The sequence below is a fragment of the Microcaecilia unicolor genome, chromosome 4 (assembly GCF_901765095.1).
Source record: "Microcaecilia unicolor chromosome 4, aMicUni1.1, whole genome shotgun sequence".
Lineage (NCBI taxonomy): Eukaryota > Metazoa > Chordata > Amphibia > Gymnophiona > Siphonopidae > Microcaecilia > Microcaecilia unicolor.
The window spans coordinates 102,209,866-102,235,037 of NC_044034.1; the positions used below are offsets into that span (position 1 = coordinate 102,209,866).

Consider the following 25,172-nt stretch of genomic DNA (forward strand, 5'->3'; position numbering starts at 1 on the left):
AGAGAGAGAGAGAACTAAGCTGCTGGAAGCTGAAGAAGGCACAGCCTCGTAGTGGGATTTGGGGTCCCTTCCCAAATTTCTGTCCTGGGCCCCAGCCATATCTAACACTGATTTGAAATGTGTATCCTGCCAGAGCTGACACATTTTAATCACAAAATACAAAATTATTTTTTCCTACTTTTTGTCATCTGGTCATTGTTGGTCCCAGGCTCTGGTTTCTGCTTCCCTGTCTTTAAAACTCACTCGCCAGGGTCTCCTGTCCATTTGACATTTTTTGTTTCTCCATGCTCACCATCTTCTGTCTCTCTGAACCTATCTTTCCCCATGTTCAGAATTTCTCTTTTAGGTTTCCTATTTTTCCCCATCCAGCAAATTGTTCATGTCCATCTTCCCACATTCATCAACACCACTCTATGTCTCTATCTTCAACCGCTGTGTCCAGCATCACGCCTGTGTCCCTATGTCTCCCAAAGTCCAACATCTCCATTCTGTATTCCTAAACTCCTCCATGTCTAGCATTGCTCCTCTGTGTCCAAATATCATCCTCATGCAGCATTGCCCCTTTGTGTCCCTGTCCTTATTCTCCCCTCTCACTTCCTTCCCCCTAGCATCCCCCCCTCCATGGGACTCCAGCACCCCTCTCCCTTCGCTGACTCCAGACCCCACCTCATGGGACTCCAGCACCTCTCGCCTCCTTTTGGCTCCAGCCCCCTCCTCCCTACAAGGGGCTCCAGCACCTACCATTCCCTTCAGCTCCAACCCCCACCCTCACGGATCAACTGCCTCAATCTCCTTCAGCTTCAACCCCCTTCCCTCCTGCAGATCCAATACCAGCCCACTCCCTCCCATGAGTCCAGTACTTCTGTCCTTCAGCTCCAGGCCCTCCCCTCCTTCCCACAGGTCCAGTATCGCTGACCCCTTCAGCTCCAGCATCTCTACCCTGCCACACTGCCCCCCCAGGATCCAGCATTAACATTGTTTCCTTCCCCCTCCCCGCCGAGTCTCTCTATCTTGCACTTCGGCTGCTCCAGGGCCTTCCTTCTGCTGGCTCCTGCCTTACAATGTAACTTCCTCATTCGTGAAACAGAAGTTACATCAGAAGGCAGGAGCTGACAGAGAGGTCTGGAGCAAGCGGATCCTCCTTGTGGATGCAAGTGCAAGGTAGAGACGCCGCAGGGAATGGGAAAGAGGAAGGAAGACAGACAGAGATGCCAGACCCACTTTTTTTTTTTTTTCCATGGAAGCAAGGCTTTTTATCGCTTCTGTAGGGTGGTAAAAAATGTTATACCCACACCTGTAGTAAATACAGTAATATTGTTATTCTCTACTTTGGACACAGCCCTGACTTTGGAATATCAGCGTAAGATCCCATTGATCTTTCATCATCATCACCTTAAGGACCATGCCATCCAACAGAATTTCGTGCATCTAGAACAAACGTGGGCAGCGGATTTGGGCACCAGTTGCCGGAGGGATACCTGTTATCCAGGATCAGGGGTCTGCAGGACCTTACAGATCCCCTACTGGGAGTTAAAATACAAATTGAATATGAGACTATTACTCTCCTAAGAGCATTTTTAATGAAAATCTGTTCCTCAGAGGCATGTCCTAAATGTGGACATGAGAAGTTGCCCAGTGATCCAAGCTCTGTGGTAGTCAGTATTAACATCTGTCTCTCGACTTGCAGCTCTCCAAGTGCAAATTCAACAGAGACTAATTTTTGGCATTGTACCTGAGCTGGCCCCTCGCAGACAGGAGACCACCAAATTTCTCTGATGGGCGACACTGATGGTTTTGAAGGTGGTCTTAACAGCTTGGCTAGCTAAAGATGCCCCTTTGGTCCAGCAGTGGAGAGTGGCAATGATACAATGGAGAGGAAGCGAATTCAACTCCTCCTGTTTGACAGTTCCAGGCAATTTGGGAGCCCTTCTGGTCCGCATTGACTTCTACAGCTCTTAGTAGAATCTTAAACTGTTGACCACCTGTTTTCTCCTCATTACAGTACTTGGAAGCTTTCTATGCTAGGCCTGGCTCATGGGTGAGAAGAGAGCGATGCCAATTTAGAATAACCCACAAATAACAATAAACTCTTCAACTGGCCTCAGTGACATAATCATCATCATCTTTGGCTTATCTCTCAACTCATCTATATAGAAGTATATAAGACCTTTGCCCAACTGCAGCTGGAATTTCAAATTCTTGATTCTCAATTTTTAATTGGTATAGACTATGCCAAGTCCTAAAACATACTAGTTTAAATATAAAAAGTATATATAATCTAATCTCCCTTATAAGTCCCTTTTAGACTCCCATCCTACCCCCAAAACACTCTGCATCTTTATTCTATAAGCTTTTCCAAAAACAATCAAAGCAATTTTGTATAGCCTCCCCAAAAGCCTAGGGAAATTATATAGATGAATCACTTCCAGATAGAGAATTTCATTTCAATTTATTGACATTTATACCCCACATTACCCAAAACAGTGTCAGTTCAATGTGACTTGCATTCAACAATGTTCCCTTTTTTGGTTGTATGGTCCCACACTGTCACTATCCTCTGCTATTACCCAATCACTTTTTATTTTCTTCTTCAGCACAGGTCATACTGAACTTCCATTAAATCCCTTAAAAGTGGGATTTCTAATAATGATCTATGTTGGTCATATAAACATCAAAAAGGAACACTTAAACATTAAATATTTATTTGCAGCATTTGTATCCCACATTTTCCCACACACAAGCAGGTTCAATGTGGCTATTAATAAATAGGGTCAGATAAGGGAGGGGCACATGCGTAAAATAATAAACAAAGTACTATGCAATAAAAAATTGACTATAACAATGTTTATTCATTCTGGTTAGGCATTTATAAACTTAATAGCTATACTGGGTCACAACAATGGTCCATCTAGCCCAGTACCCTGCCTCCAACAGTGGCCAATCGAGGTCACAAGTACCTGGCAGAAACCCAAATAGTAGCAACATTCCATGCTATCAACCCCAGGGCAAGCAGTGGCTTCCCCCATGGACTTTTTCCTCCAGAACTTGTCCAAACCTTTTTTAAAACTCAGATACGCTGTTAGTACATCCTCCGGCAACAGTTCCACAGCTTAACTATTGAGTTAAAAAATATTTCCTCCTATTTGTTTTAAAAGTATGTCTATGTAAAATCACTGAGTGTCCCCTGGTCTTTGTACTTTTTGAATGCATGAAAAAAACGTTCTACACCACTCAGGATTTTGTAGACCTCAATCATATCTCCCCTCAGCCGTCTCTTTTCCAAGCTAAAGAGTCCTAACCTCTTTAGCCTTTCCTCATATAAGATTAATTCCATCCCCTTTATCATTTTGGTCGCTCTTCTTTGAACCTTTTCTAATTACACTATATCTTTTTGAGATATTGCAACCAGAACTGTATGCAATACACAAGGTGAGGTCGCACTATGGAGCAATACAGAGGCATTATAATATTCTTGGTCTTATTTACCCTCCCTTTCCTAATAATTCCTAGCATCCTGTTTGATTTTTGGCTGCCACTGTACACTGGGCAGCAGATTTCAGTATATTGTCTACAATGATACCTAGATCTTTTTCTTGGGTGCTGACTCCTAAGGTGGACCATAGCATCACATAATTATGATTCGGATTATTATTCCCAATGTGCATCACTTTGCATTTGTCCATACTAAGTTTCATCTGCCATTTGGAAGCCCAGTCTTTCAGTTTTCTAAGGTCTTCCAGCAATTTTTCACAGTCCATATGTTGTCCAAAACACTAGGAATATTGGAGTTTAATGAAACTCTCTTTTAAACATACTTGAAAATCTCTTTATCTAAACTCCTTTAGGATAAGGATGCTTTCCTATTCAATTTCCTCATCTCCATAGTACTGAAATTAATAAAATAACACTGGAAAGATAATTCTCTCTCCATTTTCTTATGGTGGAAATCAGTTATTATACAGAAAATATGACGGTATTTCTTTAAGTTACATTGTTCCAGATTATACTTACATCATTTAATAATAAAATTTGATTGTAAATACCTTATTGCAACTTGTTAAATTTATATAAAAGCACTAAAAATTATATTTGGAAAAAAAAAGAAATGATTGGTTTAAGTTCAGACTATTTGCTTAAACCAGCACTGTGGACTGATGGGCTTACAGTTCACCGTGTTGACACTCCACACCCCCACCCCGGTATCCTTGCAATTGCCCATAGCACAGTCATACTTATTTTTGTAAAACGGAATGGGGCTGCACTGGTAAGGATGATACTGACTGCACCGTTAAGAAAGCACTATAGTTACACTATCTAATTGACTTGCTTTTTGTGTGATCTTTGCTGTGCTTGTATTTCTAGGAACTGCAGTGTCAGCAGTGTACAGCTGAAGTCTTCTCTTGCGCCTGGCCTATTGAGGTCACATGACCCATCGATGTAAGCACGTCTCCCCTACACCCAGTAATATATTTGCCTGTCTTTATTGTGCTGTTATTTTACTTGCTTGTTATGTGATCTTTGCTGTGCTTGTTTCTCTAGGAATCACAGTGGTCAGAAATGGTCAGCCAAAGCCTTCTCTTACACCAGCCCATGCTTCCGACCTATTCAGGTCATGTGACCCGCTAAGGTAAGCATATCTCCTCTAGACCTAATACCTCTCCACTATATTTATTTTTCTTTACTGTGCTTAGTTTGGGGGTGTGCACCAATATATATATTTTTTTCATTTTCTCCATTCCGTGAGGTTTCTCTCCTGCTTTAAAATGATATTTTCCTTTAGAAATGTTTTCTGCCTACTTTTATTCCTCCTCCTGCTGCACTTCTCATTTAGTTATTGTAATCTTTTTTCCATTCCAACTGGCTCACTACAGGGCTCCTTCATCCCTGTAATTATTGGAAATCACCCCACTTAAGCCTTCAAACTGCAAGCCTATTCACAGGTACGTTAAGTCTTACCACTTACATCATCTTCCAAAAGTTGTTCTAGGAGATAGGCATGTCTCCAATGGTTTACGATCTAAAAGCTTTCTAATTCGTAAATTTATTGAATCTGCTGGGTTAGACGTCTTTTTTCTAACTGAGACATGGATTTAAAAGGAAGAACACTATTTGACTGAAAGAGGGCTTTGATGTTTCTCTGCTTTTGTTTACTCCACCATATTGCAAGCAGTCAAACTCCCCTCCCCTCCCCTCCCCTCAATCCCCTTTCCTGAAGCCCTTATGGGTTTGAATAAATTCTCAGACTCGTCTTATCCTTTTACTTCTCTGTTGTCCACCTTCATTGGCCCAAGCGCAATGGGACTACTGTTATCAGACACTTACTGATGCCACCATTCATCACCCTAAAATTATAATTTGGGGTGATTTCAAACCCACATTGACATCCATGACCATCCTCTGTCCTGACACTTTATTTCTCTTCTTTCTGACCTCAACTTACATCGTTGGACACACACTGCATCATGTCTTTTCCTCCCGAGGACTCCTTGTTCTCACCAATTTCTCTCTTCCACTCAGGTTCCCTGGTCCGAACACTCAGCCATCCATTTTTTTTATTTCCATTTCCTTACTATTTTGTTCTACACTTCTCCAAAATGGAGTAGACATCTCTCTCACAGTCTCCCTCTCTCTCTGTTCGCTTTTCTTCCCGATTTTGAGACCCTGCCCCTGGATACCCAAACATGGTGCTTACACACTCTAATGTCCTTGATCAGACAGCTCCATTAAAATTTCTATAACCCCCAGTAGCCAAGAAAAGCCAATCAATGTACTACTGTGGCCTCACATTAAGAGACGTTCATAGATCTGAACGTAGGTGGAAGAAAACTGTTAAATTCTGACCTGTCGGCTTTTAGATCCAAGCTTATGGATTTCAATTTTCATCTTAGGAAAGCTAAAGCTCAGTATTTTTCTGATCATATGTCAAAAGACCCAAACTAGGCTAAAGAATTCTTTTCCACCTTTCGCACTCTTATATCTCCAGACACTCCTCAATACTTTGGAACTGCAACTTTTACCAAAGGTCCTCTCCCTTATAAGTCTTTCTGCTGATCAGGTCCCAACTTCCTGACAATTTGTGGTCATACACCCAATTCTTTTAAAAAAAAAAAAAAAAACCTTCACTTGGCCCCCAGGTCCCATCTCACGACATTCTATCTTTCACTGAGAAATCTCTCTCTCCATCCCAGTCGGGCTTTTGTTCTCATTTTAGTACCGAGACAGTCTTGACTGCTTTACTTAGTGAAATCTATTCTTATCTAGATAAACATAACATTGTCCCTACAATTTCTCTGGATCTCTCAGCTGCACCCGATTTGGTTAACCACTCGCTTTTTATCCCATCTCTCATTTCTTGGACTTTCAGATTCAGTTCTCTCTTGGTTTACTTCCTTCCTTTCAAATTGCTCTTACACAGTGGCTACCACATCTATGACTTCCTCCTCTTGACCCCTGTGTCCTATGGTGTTCCTCAAGGCTCAATACTATCTCCTCTTTTATTTAACCTGTTCTTGTCCCTTCTTGCCTAAGTTATCCACTCTACTGGTATCTCTCTTCACTTTTATGCATATGACATTCTTCAACTGTTTCTTACTAAACCGTTTGCCCTTTCTATTAACCCCCTTACAAGATCATCTTGAATTAATCTCAAACAGGCTTTTTGACCACGTTGGTCCTCAACAAGCATAAACCAGTGGCTTGCTGGTTCACACTGGGTCTCTCCCTGTTTCTAATTCCACATTGGTCCTGGTTGGCAATCACATTCAACCTGTCACCTCCTTTCGCTACTTAGGTATCCTCGATTCTCACCTCACCTTTTCCCCGCAGGTATCTAAATCTATGTAACATTGGATTCTTTGTGCTGATGAGACAACTACGCTCAGATTTTTTGACTTAGATTTTCACTCTCTTATTTTGTCTCTACTAATTACTAGGTTAGACTACTACAACATTGTATATCTTGGATGTTCCCGAATGACACTAAAGAAACTTCAATCTCTCCAGAACACCACTATTTGCCTCTTATGCCTAAATCAGCCCATGTCTCCCCTCATTTACATAATAATCATTGGCTCCACGTTAAACAATGTATAATTTATAAACTTCTTACTCTGACGTTTAAGGCTTTCTATTTAGGTCTGCCTTCATATCTAGCTACTCTCATCATTCCTTACTTGCCTACTCGGTTGCTTTGTTCATTAATAATTATCATTTAGTTCTCCCTGGACCCCAATTGGCCCAACTTGAGTCCACTTGACACCATGTCTTTTTTCTTTACAGCACCATCGTTTTGGAATTCCCTCCCCTTTCGATTCATACTGAATTCAAAAACCTGGCTTCTTAAAATAGGCATTTGGCCTAAACTAGATAGTCCAATGCTGACCACCTGCTGGCCTGCATCCTTTTCCCTATTCTTCCATTACCTTTCCCTCGCTACCAACTATTCTCACCCTATCTTTCTTTCTCAGTGTGTATGTTCTCTTGATTTCATGTAGCCTCTTTCCCATCATGATTTGTAGCTCTTTTGAAATTACAGACTAAAAACCTACATCGTCAATAAACTGCCTAGATTTGCCAGTTAGGTAAGGTGGCATAGTAAGTCTAAGTAAACACAGACAAACAAATAAACTGCCTTAACAGGTACATTACTCTAAATGCATGGTAAGGTCTACTACCAACAACTTACAGCTATATGTAATTGTGCTTCCATTCTAAATACTCCTTTTGTAATGGAAACAAGTACAAAAGAAGATTATTCAAAAACATAAGATGAACAGGAGTTTTTCTTTAGGTCATTTTTCACATTGATTATAAATGAAGACTGGGGGGGGGGGAAACAAGGTGACTACCAAGTGAGATGCTGTTAATCTCTGTCAGTTTTCCTCTGGGAAAATTTTCCTATTTGCTTTGCTTCAAGATGCATAATGTTGGGGAAAACATCAGTTACATTCCCGACTGCATACTATAGCTCCCCTTCATCAAATGGGGATCCCCACATTTTGCAACATGGATCAACAGGGCATACCAGTTCTTCAGGGCATAGGGAAGAGCCCTGAACTAGGGAGAAATATTTTACTCTGCCCACATGGACCAGCCCCACCCTCGGTGGCAAGAACACAGCTACTTGTGGAGCAGCAAGGTGAGGTAGCGAAGAACGTACTGCCAAGTGCTACCTCAGGTGAAGCCCAGTTGCTGGATGTCCTTACAGCTGTATCAACTATGAAGGAGTCCAAAAGGTATTTCGGGCAAGCTGAAGCATTGTTGAATGTGGCTGCAGAATCGCAGGAAAGGAAGCTGGATTCAGTTTTACCTCCTCTGATAAAGTCTACACAGATAATGCTAGAATCTATATGGGTAGCACTTGAAGCCATCTACAAGATATGTGCTGGACTATCTTCTAATGTTTCACAGATTATTAAGATTCAAAAGGTGGAACAGACTACTGAACAGAATGTCGAGTTATCTCAACAGTGTCTGCAAACGAAACTATTAATTCAACACAAACCCCCTTGTTTACTAAGCTGTGCTAGCCATTGCCGCTCAGAATGGGCTGTGTCAGCATTAGCACACCACCAGCCAGTAGCGCAGCTTAGTAAACAGGGGAGGGGGTGAGATTTTTCAAAGAACACTGGAGAATTCTAATTATACCTGTTCTCTTAATTTGAGGCTTTTGAACTTTCCTAGAGCATTGACAACTACACCAAGAGAATTATTCCAGTGATTCTTGGAGTGTTTTAAATATGCTGATCCAAAGTTTCCTCCTCTACAAAAAAATATATTACATTCCTAAGAGTTGTCAAGTTCGTGAAAAGGTTCAGAGATTTCTGAAAGAGGTTTCTTCGGATAATATTCAGATAGAGGCTCTAGAAAGTTCTACAGAAGAGGTGGAGGAGAGGTCCACCTTACTGGTCTTCTGCATCTTTTTTCAAGATAAGGAAGGTCTTTTGAGACTTTTTGTAGTTCTGATTGTAGGTTTATGGGGGGGGGGGGGGGGGTAAAATTATTATTTTTCCTGACATTTGCAAGCAGACAAAAGATAGGAGGAAGACATTCTTGGACTTATGTGGCCAAACTTTGTCATTAGGAGCTAGATTCCAACTAAGATACCCTTACAAATGTGTAATTTTGTTTGAGAATGTAAAATATGGTTTTTACAACCCATCTCAATTACAGTTTATTTTGGAGGGAAGGTGGTTTCAAGAGAAGTAGCTGTAGAGTCATTTGGCTGTGGTTGAAATTGTATAAAGGGTTGCTTTTGTCCAGGTCATTTTCCTTAGGCTTTTGGATTTGTTTCCCTCCATCAATGTGGTCTAGTTGTGAGGACCATGTAAAAGATTCATTGTGTGTATGATCCATAAGTCTTGGTTGATTCATATGTTTCATGTGTACTCTTATTACCTTACAAAGTGTTTCTTTTGATAAAACTTTCAAAATGTAAAAGAAGACTGCAGCACAGCGTATAACAATTAGCTTCCAATGCAGCCTAGTGCAACCAATAGCAATACTCAAGGTGGGGAAACAAATATAACTTATGTATCAGTGCAGAACCACAAACTAGTTTAACTTTGGCCAGATGAGAGAGGTGGGGGAACAGACCCTGCAGCGCTATGCGATGCTGTCAAACTGTTGTTCTCCCTACTCGCTATTGATTTTTGATGTCAGCACCTTAAAATTTTTCTTCTATACCGTACTGTCATAGTATTTAATAAGCAAGAATGCTTCTGGCAAACAGAACAAAATAGAAACGGCATTTGGATTGCAGGATGGCAGAAAAAGGCAGAAGCAAGACCTCCCTACTCCCCTAAAAATGGGGTCACCGCATGAACTACAAGATGTAATCGAGCCAATTATGGCAGAGTTAGGAACTATAAGGAGTATAATACAGGATAGCTTACAAAATATTACAGCTTTACAGCAGAAAATGTCAAGTTTGGTTGCTCATCTCACCATCTGCAATGAAAAGAGCGACTCAGGTTTTCAATCTAGAGGATGAAGCGCAGCTATGGAGGATGGATCACAAGGTCCTAACAGAACTACAGAAAGAGCTGATGGATGCTAATAATTGTAGCCGCTACAATAATATCAGGTTTTTGGGTGTGCTAGGAGTTGAAGGGGTACAACCAGTGTCTTTTCCCAAAATTTCTTCAGCTTACTCTTAAATTCCCTTTTGAAGTGGAATGGACCTACCAGATTCTGAAGCGGCGCTCAGATCAGGATGCATATGTGCGGTCTTTCATTTTAGATACGAGTGGGGCATCCATGATCTATTAATCCTTCGGCTATATTTTACTCATTTATTTAAATAAGGGGAACACACACTTCAAAAAACAATTCTTTAAGATTCTCTTTACACCATGCCCCTAGTGCACTCTTCAGCTCTTCCATGTGTATTTGCATTATGGAACATCAAGAGATACAGTGCACTAAAACAAGAATGAAGGAGCATAGCAATCCCTGTGGGACTAACAAAGCAAACCTGTTTATTTTTAGTTTAAAAAATTTGAGGTAATAAATCCAGAAAATGTTTCCAACAGGTAAGGACTAATACTTATGAGATGCAGAACGATGGGTCACGCAAGCTGACCCATTACCATTTTGACCTATGTAACTAGTGACACATGAACCTACCATATGACACATTATCCATGAACCTCTCATAAAATATTGAACATAATCAATGACAATTAATTTGGTAACTGTTTAACAAAGAGCATGTTGTCCCCAAGCATTCTGCCACCTTGCTAACTGTGGAAATGCCATTCCCCACAAATTTCTCCTCAAAAGGACAACTGTGACAGATAAATGTGAAGTGATATTTGAAAGTGAGCTTGAAGAGTATGTCCCAACTTTAAAGAGACTGGTCATGTTTTAAACATACAAACCCATGATCCATCTGACTCATCTAAATTTTTTTTCAGCCTATTTGACCCATTGCTTGCTCTGATGAGATATCACAAGCATTTTTGAAAAGTCTATTCCTATAAAAGATAAAGCTGTTTTAAAAATAAAATTCCAAAACTACAAGTACTCTACTTTGAAAGATGCATTTGTCTAATAACCACAGATTATGATACAAATCTAATTTAGCTATAACAAACCAAAAACAACATCCCTTTTAAGGTGAATAAGTTCAACATTTGTTTATTTTTAGAAGTTATCTTGTTCAAACTGATCTGTGTTTTACCTTGTAAATTTTTGCCTTTACATAGAACAGTTCTATTAATGTTGGCGTGCTAGCAATGGCAGTATTAATATAATCCAAAGCCAATGAGAACTGGCCAAGTTTGTCGAAGTGTTGAGCCAAGAAATACTGAACCCAAAGTAATGTTGTAGGAGGCTCCTTCTCTCCATTTTCTACAACAGAATAGATACATAGTTACAACGTGAGCTATGACAAGGCAAAATACTGTCCAATGATGCAAAATTCCAAGTACAGTGTGATGTGTGTTAGTGCGCCTTAACAATTTAATGCACATGAAACCAATTTTCACACATGCTAACCTACAAATCTGTGAGCTTAAACATTGTGCTTCTCAACTTCAAGTCATGTACCCTACTAAATTTCAACAGAGTACTTCCAAGCTCCGATCAACAGAGATTCTGAAATGATTTTTTTTTTCAAAAACTGACATATTCTAACCAAGAAATAGAAAATAAAATGACTTTCACCTTTGTTGTCTGGTCATTTATTTTTCTAATTGTGTTGATCTGAGCTCTGGTATCTGCTTTTCTCCATCTTTCATAACTCTTGACTTTTTTCTCTCTCCTCCTTTTCCTTTCAGCTTTCTTCAATTTATTTTTCTGTTTCTGTCCAGATTTAATTTGTTCTTACTAGCCAATCTTCAATCACCCTCTTTTTACTGTATCTACCTACAGCTTTCCATCAATTCTCCTTCCTCTTATTCCCCCATTCACTGTCTTCTTACCCCCTTCCATACAGCATCTCTCCTTTTTTCCGCTCTCCATCCTTCCATCTGGTGTCTCCCCCCTTTTCTCCCCATCCTTCCACCCAGCGTCTCCTGTTTCTTCCTCTTCCATCCAAGGCTTTTCTCTCCCCTTCCATATCTACTCTCAGATCTTTTGTCCCTCCTCCCCCCGCTGCTGCTTCTCTAGACTGAAAGCAGCAGCAGCAGCAAAACAATAAGCAGTCACAGGGCCACAAGCCTTCAGCTCTGCTGGTCCCCTGCCCCAGAACAGGAAGTTGACTTCAAAGGGGGGAAGCGGTCCGGCAAAGCCAACAGTGCATGTATGGAGACTGTGGCCACTGCTGGTCTGGAGAAGCAGGCGTGATGGAGGAAGCAGCAGGAGTGGTGGGGGTTGCAGCAGAAGAGCGATGAGGAAGATCTTACATTGGGTGCCGTGCACCACTTGGGTAAACATATGTGTTGAGAACCTATGCTTTAATAAATGTAAAATATTATTTTAAAATATATGAAAGAAATCCTATAAAGGAAAGAGCCAAAACTTTCCAAATATGAACCAAACTTTTATCCTGTGCATGTCCCTATCAAGTATTTTATGAAAATATCTTTTGTCTGATCCACTAATTCTTGAACACCTCCTCAAAGATATTCTTTCTTGCAAGGATAGTCACCAAGCTTATCCTGCAATCAATACTCAGATCTGAAGCCCACTCACCTGCTTTAGAAAACAAAATTGCAGGTATACATAGAGGGGCATAATCTAACGCGAACGCCCATCTCCATGGGCGTCTATGTCCGAGAACGGGTACATGAAGGGGCGGGACAGACCATATTTTCGAAAAAAATGGCCGCTCATCTTTTTTTCCGATAATATGGTTTGTGCCCGGCAAATGCATCGGATTTGTGCAGATTTGAGCTGGGTGGTTTCGTTTTTCAGCGATAATGGAAACCGAAGGCGCCCAGCTCAAAAACGAACAAATCCAAGGCATTTGGTTTTGGGAGGGGCCAGGATTCTTAGTGCACTGGTTCCCCTCACATGCCAGGACACCAATCGGGCACCATAGGGGGCAGTTGTAAATAAAATAAAAAAAAGTCAAATACCTCCCAAGTCCATAGCTCCCTTCCTTTGGGTGCTGAGCCCCTCAAATCCCCCCCCCCCCAAACCCACAACTCTACACCATTACCATAGCCCTTATGGCTGAAGGGGAGCACCTACATGTGGGTACAGTGGGTTTTGGGGGTGGTTTGGAGGGCTCCCATTTACCACCACAAGTGTAATAGGTTTGGGGGGGGGATGGGCCTGGGTCCACCTGCCTGAAGTCCACTGCACCCACTAACAACTGCTCCAGGGACCTGCATACTGCTGTGATGGAGCTGGGTATGGCATTTGACGGTGGCATACAGGCTGGAAAAAAAAAGCTGTTAAATTTGTTTTCTTTGGTGGGAGGGGGTGGGTTAGTGACCACTGGGGGAGTCAGGGGTGGTCATCTGGTCACTTAGGGCACTTTTTTGGGACTTGTTCGTGAAAAAAAAGGGTCCAAAAAAGGTGACCTAAATTCGCGCTAAAAACGCCTTTGTTTTTTCGATTATTGGCCGAAGGCGCCCATCCCTCCTCGGTCGATAAACACACCCCAGTCCCACCTTCACCACGCTTCCGACACCTTTGTTCATTCCCGCGATGGAGTGCAGTTGAAGACGCCCAAAATCGGCTTTCGATTATACCGATTTCGGCGCCTTTGCGAGATGGGCGCCTATCTCCCGATTTGGGTCGAAATCTGGGCGCCCATCACTTTCGAAAATATGGCTGACAATGGACTAAGTTTAACTAAAATGTGATATCACATTTGCTATTAATGTGTGCTATCAGTACATGTTTCATTGCATATAACAGGAACTGTAAAAACAACATGTATAATGTCTCATTAGTACAGTGCTTAATTTAAATAGAAAATGAGAGACTTACCATAAAGACTAAAATAATCACAAGTCTTCAGCGAAACTTCATAACTAGTTATGAGGTCTTGGATTATACAAACCTATGTGACAGCAAAAAAGCACAGTTAGGACTGTTGATGTAGATTATGAACATATGAATGTCTAAAGGATATTATAGACTTCCAAAGAAGAGAAATTAGAATCAACTATATTAGAGTTCTTTCTGAAACCCCAACCCCAAGAGTTCAAACATCTAGTTTTGAAAGACACAAGGGGGTATAAAACAATTTCAACACATTCTTTATAAATAAATAAATTCTGTAGAATGTTCACAAATACATAGTTTAATGGTAACCAAAGAGCTTCCATGAGCAAACATCAAAATCAAGCTGCTTATGAACAACTAAATAACAGTATTATATTATAAACTACCACCAATATGTGGCATGCTAACTAGACTGAGCATGTAACTAAGGAAATTGATTAAAACAACTATTTCTATGGCAATTAGACCAGTAAAGTGACCGTTTTGCTGAATGGCCCATTGAAAGGTGATTTACAAAAAAATTTTAGATCTGTAGAAGTCAACATAAGTCATTAATAATGGATTATAAATCATTTACATCCTAAGACAGTAAGTATATGTCACTTAGCAGTGCTGCTGGCTGCCATAAAGGTACAGTACTGCAGCTTAGCAGAAGCAAATATTGCCAGTCAACAGATACCGGTTCAGTGTAAAATGGTGGCATTAACCATCTTGAAATTCAACCTTTGATAAGAATATAATAGTATTTATCTCAATTTTTACTACTGTCACTATGATTTTTTAAATTTATTTATTGCATTTGTATCCCACATTTTCCCACCTATTTGCAGTCTCAATGTGGCTTACAGAGTTTGTTATGACATTGTCATTACATGATATCAGATAAACTCTACATAACACTAAGTGTAAGTAAGGGAAGAGAGAAGAAAGGTGTCAGGTAGGTTAGTATGGGGGTGGACTTTGATAATTGGAAGGATTGGTGAAGTAGTTTTGTGAGGCTATGGGTTCTCTTTGTAGGCCTTATTGAAGAGATGTGTCTTCAAAGATTTGCGGAAGTTGGTTATTTCGTCAATAGCTTAGTCTGTCAACTAATAAAACACCAAATATTTTTATTTCCCCTAAAACACTGCTTATCATACCAACTGTGACTTAATGGCTACTTATCAATTATTCCTAATACAGGAATGGAAAAACCTGAGTTCCCTGCAAGGCCAGGTGATATCACTGCAATGTTATCTATCTGTAGAGAATAATAATAGGTTTGTCACCAGGCATCTTGGGGTTCCATTCCTGGTACAAATAAGTACCTGTATATACTATGTAAACCGCTTTGAATGTAGTTACAAAAACACACACACACACACACACACAGAAAGGTGGCATATCAAGCCCCATTCCCTTTAATCTTTTAATCTTTTTTTAATTCTGCTATATCTTTTCTGAAATACAGCAACCAGAATTGCACACAATACTCAATGTGAGGTCATAGCATGGAGCGATAGAGGCATTATAGTATTCTTTGCCTTATTTTCTTTTTTCTAATAATTCCTAACATTCTATTGGCTTTTATGGCTGCTGCCACACAATGGGCAGATTTCAGCAAATTGCCCATGATGACACCTACAGTGGGGGAAATAAGTATTTGATCCCTTGCTGATTTTGTAAGTTTGCCCACTGACAAAGACATGAGCAGCCCATAATTGAAGGGTAGGTTATTGGTAACAGTGAGAGATAGCACATCACAAATTAAATCCGGAAAATCACATTGTGGAAAGTATATGAATTTATTTGCATTCTGCAGAGGGAAATAAGTATTTAATCCCTCTGGCAAACAAGACCTAATACTTGGTGGCAAAACCCTTGTTGGCAAGCACAGCGGTCAGACGTCTTCTGTAGTTGATGATGAGGTTTGCACACATGTCAGGAGGAATTTTGGTCCACTCCTCTTTGCAGATCATCTCTAAATCATTAAGAGTTCTGGGCTGTCGCTTGGCAACTCGCAGCTTCAGCTCCCTCCATAAGTTTTCAATGGGATTAAGGTCTGGTGACTGGCTAGGCCACTCCATGACCCTAATGTGCTTCTTCCTGAGCCACTCCTTTGTTGCCTTGGCTGTATGTTTTGGGTCATTGTCGTGCTGGAAGACCCAGCCACGACCCATTTTTAAGGCCCTGGCGGAGGGAAGGAGGTTGTCACTCAGAATTGTACGGTACATGGCCCCATCCATTCTCCCATTGATGCGGTGAAGTAGTCCTGTGCCCTTAGCAGAGAAACACCCCCAAAACATAACATTTCCACCTCCATGCTTGACAGTGGGGTCGGTGTTCTTTGGGTCATAGGCAGCATTTCTCTTCCTCCAAACACGGCGAGTTGAGTTCATGCCAAAGAGCTCAATTTTTGTCTCATCTGACCACAGCACCTTCTCCCAATCACTCTCGGCATCATCCAGGTGTTCACTGGCAAACTTCAGATGGGCCGTCACATGTGCCTTCCGGAGCAGGGGGACCTTGCGGGCACTGCAGGATTGCAATCCGTTATGTCGTAATGTGTTACCAATGGTTTTCGTGGTGACAGTGGTCCCAGCTGCCTTGAGATCATTGACAAGTTCCCCCCTTGTAGTTGTAGGCTGATTTCTAACCTTCCTCATGATCAAGGATACCCCACGAGGTGAGATTTTGCGTGGAGCCCCAGATCTTTGTCGATTGACAGTCATTTTGTACTTCTTCCATTTTCTTACTATGGCACCAACAGTTGTCTCCTTCTCGCCCAGCGTCTTACTGATGGTTTTGTAGCCCATTCCAGCCTTGTGCAGGTGTATGATCTTGTCCCTGACATCCTTAGACAGCTCCTTGCTCTTGGCCATTTTGTAGAGGTTAGAGTCTGACTGATTCACTGAGTCTGTGGACAGGTGTCTTTCATACAGGTGACCATTGCCGACAGCTGTCTGTCATGCAGGTAACGAGTTGATTTGGAGCATCTACCTGGCCTGTAGGGGCCAGATCTCTTACTGGTTGGTGGGGGATCAAATACTTATTTCCCTCTGCAGAATGCAAATAAATTCATATACTTTCCACAATGTGATTTTCCGGATTTAATTTGTGATGTGCTATCTCTCACTGTTACCAATAACCTACCCTTCAATTATGGGCTGCTCATGTCTTTGTCAGTGGGCAAACTTACAAAATCAGCAAGGGATCAAATACTTATTTCCCCCACTGTACATCTTTTTCTTGGGTGTTGACTCCCAGGGTGGAACCTAACATCAGGTAACTATGATTTGGATTATTTTTCCCCAATGTGAATCGCTTTGCATTTATCCACATTAAATTTCATCTGCCTGCAGTTGCTTTTCAGTGTCATTCTACTGTGCTCATGTCAAGCAGGAAAGAGAATGGTAGAAAAGTTAATATATTAAACATAGAGGTGGCTTCCCATAGCGTGTTTTGGAAGAAATACAGTTATAAAACAATATGAAATGCCCCTTCAGAACCAAACCATTAATACATGCCAAAAGATTAAGAAAATTGTACAATATTCCAGTAGTAAATATGAGACACTAATATTTGCTTTCATATTAGTTAAAATTCTTATTGAAATATTTATAGTACTTCCTTATGTGTGGCTGTGATTTCAGGTGTCACATATGACATCACACACATTTTTAGTTCATTCAGTATAAGCAATGGTATTTGCCACACATTCTCATCAACATAATTCCTGGCAATGAGGGACATCCACATACAAAGAGGCAAGAATTCAAACAGCACTGCCTTAAAACTAGTAATACAAAATGGGTATTACTACTTGTCAAACTGCATATTATGTGATAGGTACAATCATAGGCGGTCAGTGACCCAGCTGATTGGAGAGGGTAAAGGGGGTGGGGCCAGGGGCCTACATCCACAATTGTCTGACAACATACAGAAAGAATGGTCAGTAAAATAGTTGCAATACATATTTAATATCTACATTTAATAAAAAGGTATCATGTGTCAAGGAATAAAGTGGCAAGAATATTAATTATTATTATTATTATTTTTTAATTCTTTTATTAAATTTTTACATTTATATCAACATAAATGTATTGGAAATATCAGAAATTATAATTATTATTAGCATTTGTATAGCACTACCAGATGCACGCAGCGCTGAACACCTGACATAGAGAGACAGTCCCTGCTCATTAGAGCTTACAATCTAAAAATAATACAGACAGACAAGACAATTAAGGGCGAGGGCCTACTGGGTGAGAAGGAACAAGGGGAGGCAATTGAGTAGTAGCTAGGAGCCAAAAGCAGTGGTGAAAAGGTGGGTTTTCAGCATAGATTTGAAAACAGGTAGAGATGGAGCTAGACGTACATATTAAACCGTGGAAAGTATGTGTGTTTATATCTTAATCTTAGACAACTGAATTATGTGGATTAAAAAAAAAAGTTTGGATATTATGCCTGCTCCTCCAGAGAGACCTGCAGCCAGTCTGCCCCCTCTCTCTCACACCCCCCACTTGCCCACAGTCTGCCGCTTTTTATTTATTTATTGCATTTGTATCCCACATTTTCCCACCTATTTGCGGGCTCAGTGTGGCTTACAATACATTGTTAATGACGAAAATACAATTTGTCACAGTACAATTATGGGTTACATTGTGAAGAGTTATGGGAAGACAGAGTCAAAGTCAAAATATCATTTGGGAATAGATCAATGGAATGTAACAATAGGGAAATGTTAGGGCGATAGAACAATAGCAAGAGAACATTAGGGTATAACAATTTTGTCTGTGGGTAGAGTTTTAAGTATGGTGAAAGTATGGGGGAAGAGAATTCAGAAGAGAGTGTATTGATGCATTTCTATTAGTGTGTATGGATTTCATGTGTTTTGATCCTTGCAGTAAATTTTCTCAAAGAGATGAGTCTTCAATAGTTTGCGGAGGTCAGTTAATTCGTAGATCGTTTTCAGGTTGCGTGGTAGTGTATTCCAGAATTGCATGCTCATATAAGAGAAGGTTGATGCATGCAGTACTTTGTATTTTATGCCTTTGCACTTAGGGAAGTGGAGATTGAGGAAAGTTCGGGATGATCTTTTAGCCTTTCTGGGTGACAGGTCTATTAAATCAGACATGTATGTAGGGGCTTCACCGTGAATGATTTTGTGAACTAATGTGCATACTTTAAAGGTGATGCGTTCCTTGAGTGGGAGCCAGTGTAGTTTCTCACGTAAGGGTTTTGCACTTTCGTATTTTGGTTTTCCGAAGATGAGTCTGGCTGCTGTGTTTTGGGCTGTTTGAAGTTTCCTCAGTATTTGCTCTTTGCAGCCTGCGAATAGTGAGCTGCAGTAGTCCAGATGACTGAGTACAAGTGATTGCACTAGGCTGCGGAAGACAGATCTTGGAAAGAATGGTCTTATTCTTTTCAGTTTTCACAGGGAGTAGAACATCTTTTTGGTTGTGTTATTCGCGTGAGTCTCAAGTGTTAGGTGGCGGTCAATAGTGACTCCAAGGATTTTTAAAGTTTCTGAGATTGGCAGATTTAGTTTAGGTGTGTTAATAGCGGTAAATTTCTTCGTGTTGTATTGGGAGGTAAGTATGAGGCATTGAGTTTTTTCTGCGTTCAGTCTCAATCGGAATGCATCTGCCCAGGTGTTCATGATGTGTAGACTTTGGTTGATTTCGTTGGAGATTTCATTAATGTCTTGTGTGAAAGGAATATATATCGTTACATCATCGGCATATATATATATATATATATATATATATGGGTTAAGGTTATGGTTTGATAGAAGTTTTGCCAAGGGGACTATCATTAGGTTGAAAATAGTTGGCGAGAGGGGGGATCCCTGCGGTACTCCACACTCAGGTGTCCATGCAGCAGACGTAGTTGAATTTGATGTGACCTGATATGAGCGTAAGGTTAAGAACTCCTTGAACCAGTTTAGGACATTGCCTCCAATGCCAAAATATTCAAGTATGTGTAATAGGATTCCATGGTCAACCATATCAAAGGCACTTGACATGTCAAATTGTAAGAGGAGTATATTGGTGCTGGTTGCAATCATTTGTTTAAATTTGGTCATTAGGGTAATTAATACTGTTTCAGTGCTGTGATTTGACCGGAATCCTGATTGGGCATCATGCAGTATTGAGAACTTGTTGAGATAGTTTGTGAGTTGTTTGGTTACCATCCCTTCGGTTATTTTGGTTATTAGTGGTATAGATGCTACTGGTCTGTAGTTAGTTATTTTGCTTGCGTTTTTCTTTGTGTCTTTGGGTATTGGGGTGAGTAAAATTTTTCCTTAGGGAAAAGTCCGTTTTGTAGCATGAAGTTCACGTGGTTCGTTAGATCTATTATGAATTGTTGAGGAGCTGATTTCATGAGGTTGTTTGGGCAGATATGTAGTTTGCATTGGGATTTGGCGAATCTTTTGAGCGTTTTAGAGATGAGTTCCTCTGACAGTAATTCAAATTCGGTCCAGATCCTGTCTGCTGGATATATTCAGTCTTCTGGGTCTAGACAGTTTAGGAGTGTGGCATATTCAATAGGGCTGGTGGATATTTTAAGTCGTAGTTGTATGATTTTCTCCTTGAAGTATTTCGCGAGGTCGTCGACCCCTGGTATATCTTTGCTGTTGTTTGTAACTGGAGTGGTGTCTAGCAACTTATTTACAAGGTAGAAGAGTTTGTGTGTCTCTTTGTAGTTTGGTCCAATCATTGTTTTGTAGTGTAGTCTTTTAGTCTGTTTTATGGTATATTTGTATTTCCTCCGAAGTGATTTCCAGGCATTCAGTGTGTGTTCATCTTACTTTTTGTTCCATGCGCGTTCTAGTTTTCTGACTTGTGTTTTGAGTTTTTTCAGCTCTTCGGTGAACCATGGATTTGATTTTTTTCTATGTGATGTTCTGGTTTGGATTGGGGCAATTGTGTCTAATGTTGTCTTACATATGTCATCCCATTCTTGGAGGAATTGAATGGTGTCTGTGTTTGTTGACCATTCGTTTTGGTAGACCTGTTGCCAGAATGTTGTGGGGTCTATTTTTCCTCTCGTGGTGTATGTTGTTCTTTCATGTTTGTTGACTGCGTTTCTGTGTATTTTTCGCCAGTGGAGGGAGACATTTGCTTTATGGTGGTCTGTCCATGGTGTGGGTGTCCATCTTTAAGTAGGAGAGTTGAGTCTGGGTCGAATTTGTGTGTAATGATGTCTAGTGAGTGTCCTTTCACGTGTGTTGGTTGAGTATTAGGTGCATGTAAATCCCAGAGTTTTAAGAATTCTTTGCATTCTTGTGTGCCTGTTGGTGTCGTCTTCAAGGTGTAGGTTGATGTCTCCTATTATGAGGATGTTTGAGGCCGAGACACATGTGTTCGAGATGAAGTCCATGAGTTGCGTCTGGGAGTCTTTCCATTTTCCTGGTGGTCTGTAGAATAGGATTGCATTGAGGTGTTCTTGTAGGTTCGGATGAGTGATTCTTGTTGAGGCGATTTCGAGTTGTGGTGAGGTGGATTCGCCAGTGGTTGTGATGGTGAACTCGGATTTGTAGATTATGGCTATTCCACCACCTCATTTTCCATTTCTTGTCCAGTGGGTGATTTTGTATTCTGGTGGGCAAGTCTCTTTGATGGCGGGGTCTGAAGGGCCGTGGAACCATGTTTCCGTGATGAATAGAAGGTCTAGATTCTCTGTGGTAATCCAGTCTAGTATGTCTACTGAGTTGCTTACTGCTGATCTAGCGTTGATGTATCCTATTCGGATTGAGTGGTATGGTTCTGTAGGGAGGTTAGATGTGTTTATTTTAATTAGTTGTCTGTTTCCTCGGTGGTTGAATTTGTCGTGTTTTTTTTTCTCTTTCTGTTGGTGGTGTTCGTATGTGGAAATTTTTCCTTTTGGTTGGTTATTGAATTTTTGGTCTGGTGAGTTGTTAGTAGGTTGTAAATAGAGTTGGTGAATTGTGGTTGGGTTGTTGTTGGTGTTGGGGGTGGTCCATGCGTGGTAGATTATGGGAATGAGATAGATTATTATCAGTAGCTTGTTAGTGTTCATGTTGGATTGTTGTGGACGGTGTTCGTGGGAGTGTTGGGTATTGTTGGTGGTATCAGTAGTTTTTGTGGGCAGTGTTCGTGGGAGTGTTGGGCGGTGTTGGTGATGTTAGTGGTGCATCAACAGTCTTAACAACTGGTCCATAACAGTAGTTGGATCAACAAAATATGGCAGTGTGTAATACTAGCCGTGCTTAACCTGAGCTTAGCAAACATTTAAGAGATATTTAAGTTACTATGTTATGGAAGGTCTAGCAAACAATTAAGAGTCATTTAAATTACAGTTTTAGATGCAATATTGTGTGTGACGTCAGGTCAGCAGTTGAGAGTAGTACAGAACTTGCTTCAGTATAATACTATTAAGGAGAGGAAGTAAATTATCATAATCAGTTGTTGGTGTTCATATTGGCTGTTATTCTGAGATCTGTGATATGTATTTAAATATATATAACAGGTGAAAGAACGTGCCTCCTTATGGTATTATTAAATGTCTATGAAGATGATCAAAAACAGCGAAGATGACGCAAAAAACGTAAAAAGTGGAAAAAATGAAAACTAAAAATTAAATGAAAAACAGAAAGAAAGGGAATGAAAAATTGAAAAAAATCCACACAAGAAAAGAAAAAACACTGAGAACAAGATAAAAACCAAAATATAAAAATCAGAAAAAGACGACACAAGAAAAATAAAAAATGAATCAATTTATTAAGGTGATTTGACTCGACACAGCTGTGTTTCGGCCCAACTGGCCTGCGTCAAAAACGTACTGCAAGAAAGCATTGGACCAATGATTATAGTACATCTGTTTTGTTGTATATTCACTTATCTTTGTTTATAGTCTAAATTGACATGTTTTAAATTAAATTAAATTTGTTTTATTTAGACTCCTGACGCAGGCCAGTTGGGCCGAAACACAGCTGTGTCGAGTCAAATCACCTTAATAAATTGATTCATTTTTTATTTTTCTTGTGTCGTCTTTTTCTGATTTTTATATTTTGGTTTTTATCTTGTTCTCAGTGTTTTTTCTTTTCTTGTGTGGATTTTTTTCAATTTTTCATTCCCTTTCTTTCTGTTTTTCATTTAATTTTTAGTTTTCATTTTTTCCACTTTTTACGTTTTTTGCGTCATCTTCGCTGTTTTTGATCATTGTTGTTTTTTGCGAAGACAGGTTTCTTCTGTATTTGTGATTATTAAATGTCTAGCAGTTATTTATAAGATATTTATAAGATGGACATATAAGAGCATTTAGAAGCAAAACAATATGAGAGGCTTTTAGCATGTGTTTGAAGGCAGTAATGCAAATAAAACATTTATGCTAGCATTTAGATAATCAGTGTAGCAGTCAGTTATAATACAAGGCACTTAAAGCATTTAGAAGTAAGGCTGCTAGAAGCAAGGTTTGTAAGATCTTGGGTGCATTTAAGAGTAACAATGCAGTTAAAACTTATATGCCCGTTAGATTCTAGAAGGAATCTTACACGATGTTTCAGCTACCAGCAGTTCGATTAGGGCATCTATGCTTACAGTTTTCCACTAGAGTTTTTGCTATAATATTTTGGCAGGCAGTCAAACAGGGGTTAACTTGTGCGGCAGAGGTCTAAGGGTGTGTTCTGGGTCTTCATGCGGTGTGCTTTCACTTTCCAGTCCTCGGCGATGGTCGCTCTCTCAATTTCCCGTTCTGTACGTCTGAGCTCCAGAGGCGCACCGAGCACGATCCGAGGAGGTGCCAGCTTCCCCGGTTGCTCTCCGCGACGACCCTCGCTGTGGTCCGATCAGCTGGGCTTGGGTGCGCTAGGTGGGCGATCCCAATTAGCCCTGAAGTCTCCCACCCACCCGCTCCGGCGCCTCTCAGCTCCTCCTCGGCTTGGGCTCGCGCCGGCTCACCCCGCCATGGCTGCTCTGCCTGGGCCAATCTCGGCAGGCTCCGCTGTTAGCGAGGTGATCGGTCAGGCCGGGCGAGCTTTTCTTTCTCTGTCATCCCACTTACTCACAGACAGTCTTCCACCATCTCCGTCTCTCTCTCTCTCACACACACACATCTTCTCCCTTCTTCTTACCTTCAGAGAACTTCTTGATTTTGCTGTCCCATGAGATTAGGAGCTGCAAGATCAACAGGCTCTTTATGAACCTTGTTGCTCAAACTGTCTGAGAGCTTGGTAGCTGCACAGTGTAGTTAGAAGGAAAGTACATTTCTGCAGGGTAGGCAGCCAAAACCTTTGGATAACACAAAATCACCAGGGCCAAGGTCATTTCCAGGCACCAGGGTAACCTGACTCTTGCTGCAGATGTTTCTGCTGACGCACAGCCATGTTGCGTCTTTTTTCTCCAATTGATTATCAATAGAAATCAAACAAAATAAAACATGGAAAAGAAAATAAGATGATACCTTTTTTATTGGACATAACTTAATACATTTCTTGATTAGCTTTCGAAGGTTGCCCTTCTTCCTCAGATCGGAAATAAGCAAATGTGCTAGCTGACAGTGTTTATAAGTGAAAACATTCAAGCATTACTGTGACAGTCTGACAGGGTGGGAGGAGGGGGGTGGGTAGGAAGTATGCATGGGGACATCAAAGCATATCATTGATATTCTAACAGGGTGGGTGTGGATAGGTGAGGGGAGGGTGATCAACAGAGACATACAGCTTTATGGTTTATAATGGGCTAGGAACCCCAGATCCTTGTTAAGTCCTTTCAAGGATCTGGGGTTCGTAGCCCATTATAAACCATAAAGCTGTATGTCTCTGTTGATCACCCTCCCCTCACCTATCCACACCCACCCTGTTAGAATAATGATATGCTTTGACGTCCCCATGCATACTTCCTACCCACCCCCCTCCTCCCACCCTGTCAGACTGTCACAGTAATGCTTGAATGTTTTCACTTATAAACACTGTCAGCTAGCACATTTGCTTATTTCCGATCTGAGGAAGAAGGGCAACCTTCGAAAGCTAATCAAGAAATGTATTAAGTTATGTCCAATAAAAAAGGTATCATCTTATTTTCTTTTCCATGTTTTATTTTGTTTGATTTCTATTGATAACCTTAAGAGTGGACTAACACGGCTACCACACTCCTCTTCTCCAATTGAGAGACTTGTTCTCCAATCACTGGATGTTTCTACTTTATAAGCACGATTGTGATTTTATGGACATGTAGTGGATATTAATACAGCATATTTTTTCAACTAGCCTTTTTTTTTTGTTTGTTTTTTGCACTTATCCTTGGACAACCCTGACTCTTTCTAGG

The 25,172-nt window shown here is 40.7% G+C and overlaps 1 protein-coding gene across 2 annotated transcripts in view; it reads right to left on the reverse strand.

Annotated features, from left to right (window-relative positions):
- Window positions 1-25,172, reverse strand: part of NAA16 (N(alpha)-acetyltransferase 16, NatA auxiliary subunit) — a 444,477-nt gene that overhangs the window by 139,019 nt on the left and 280,286 nt on the right. The window contains exons 10-11 of one of the 2 annotated variants that reach the window (XM_030200546.1): window positions 13,885-13,957; window positions 11,183-11,352 (exon numbers count right to left, since the gene is read on the reverse strand). In XM_030200546.1, the coding sequence (XP_030056406.1) occupies window positions 11,183-11,352; window positions 13,885-13,957 (243 nt within the window). Of the gene's footprint in view, window positions 1-11,182; window positions 11,353-13,884; window positions 13,958-25,172 lie in introns of those variants that run through there. The other variant, XM_030200547.1, reaches the window with a different exon arrangement.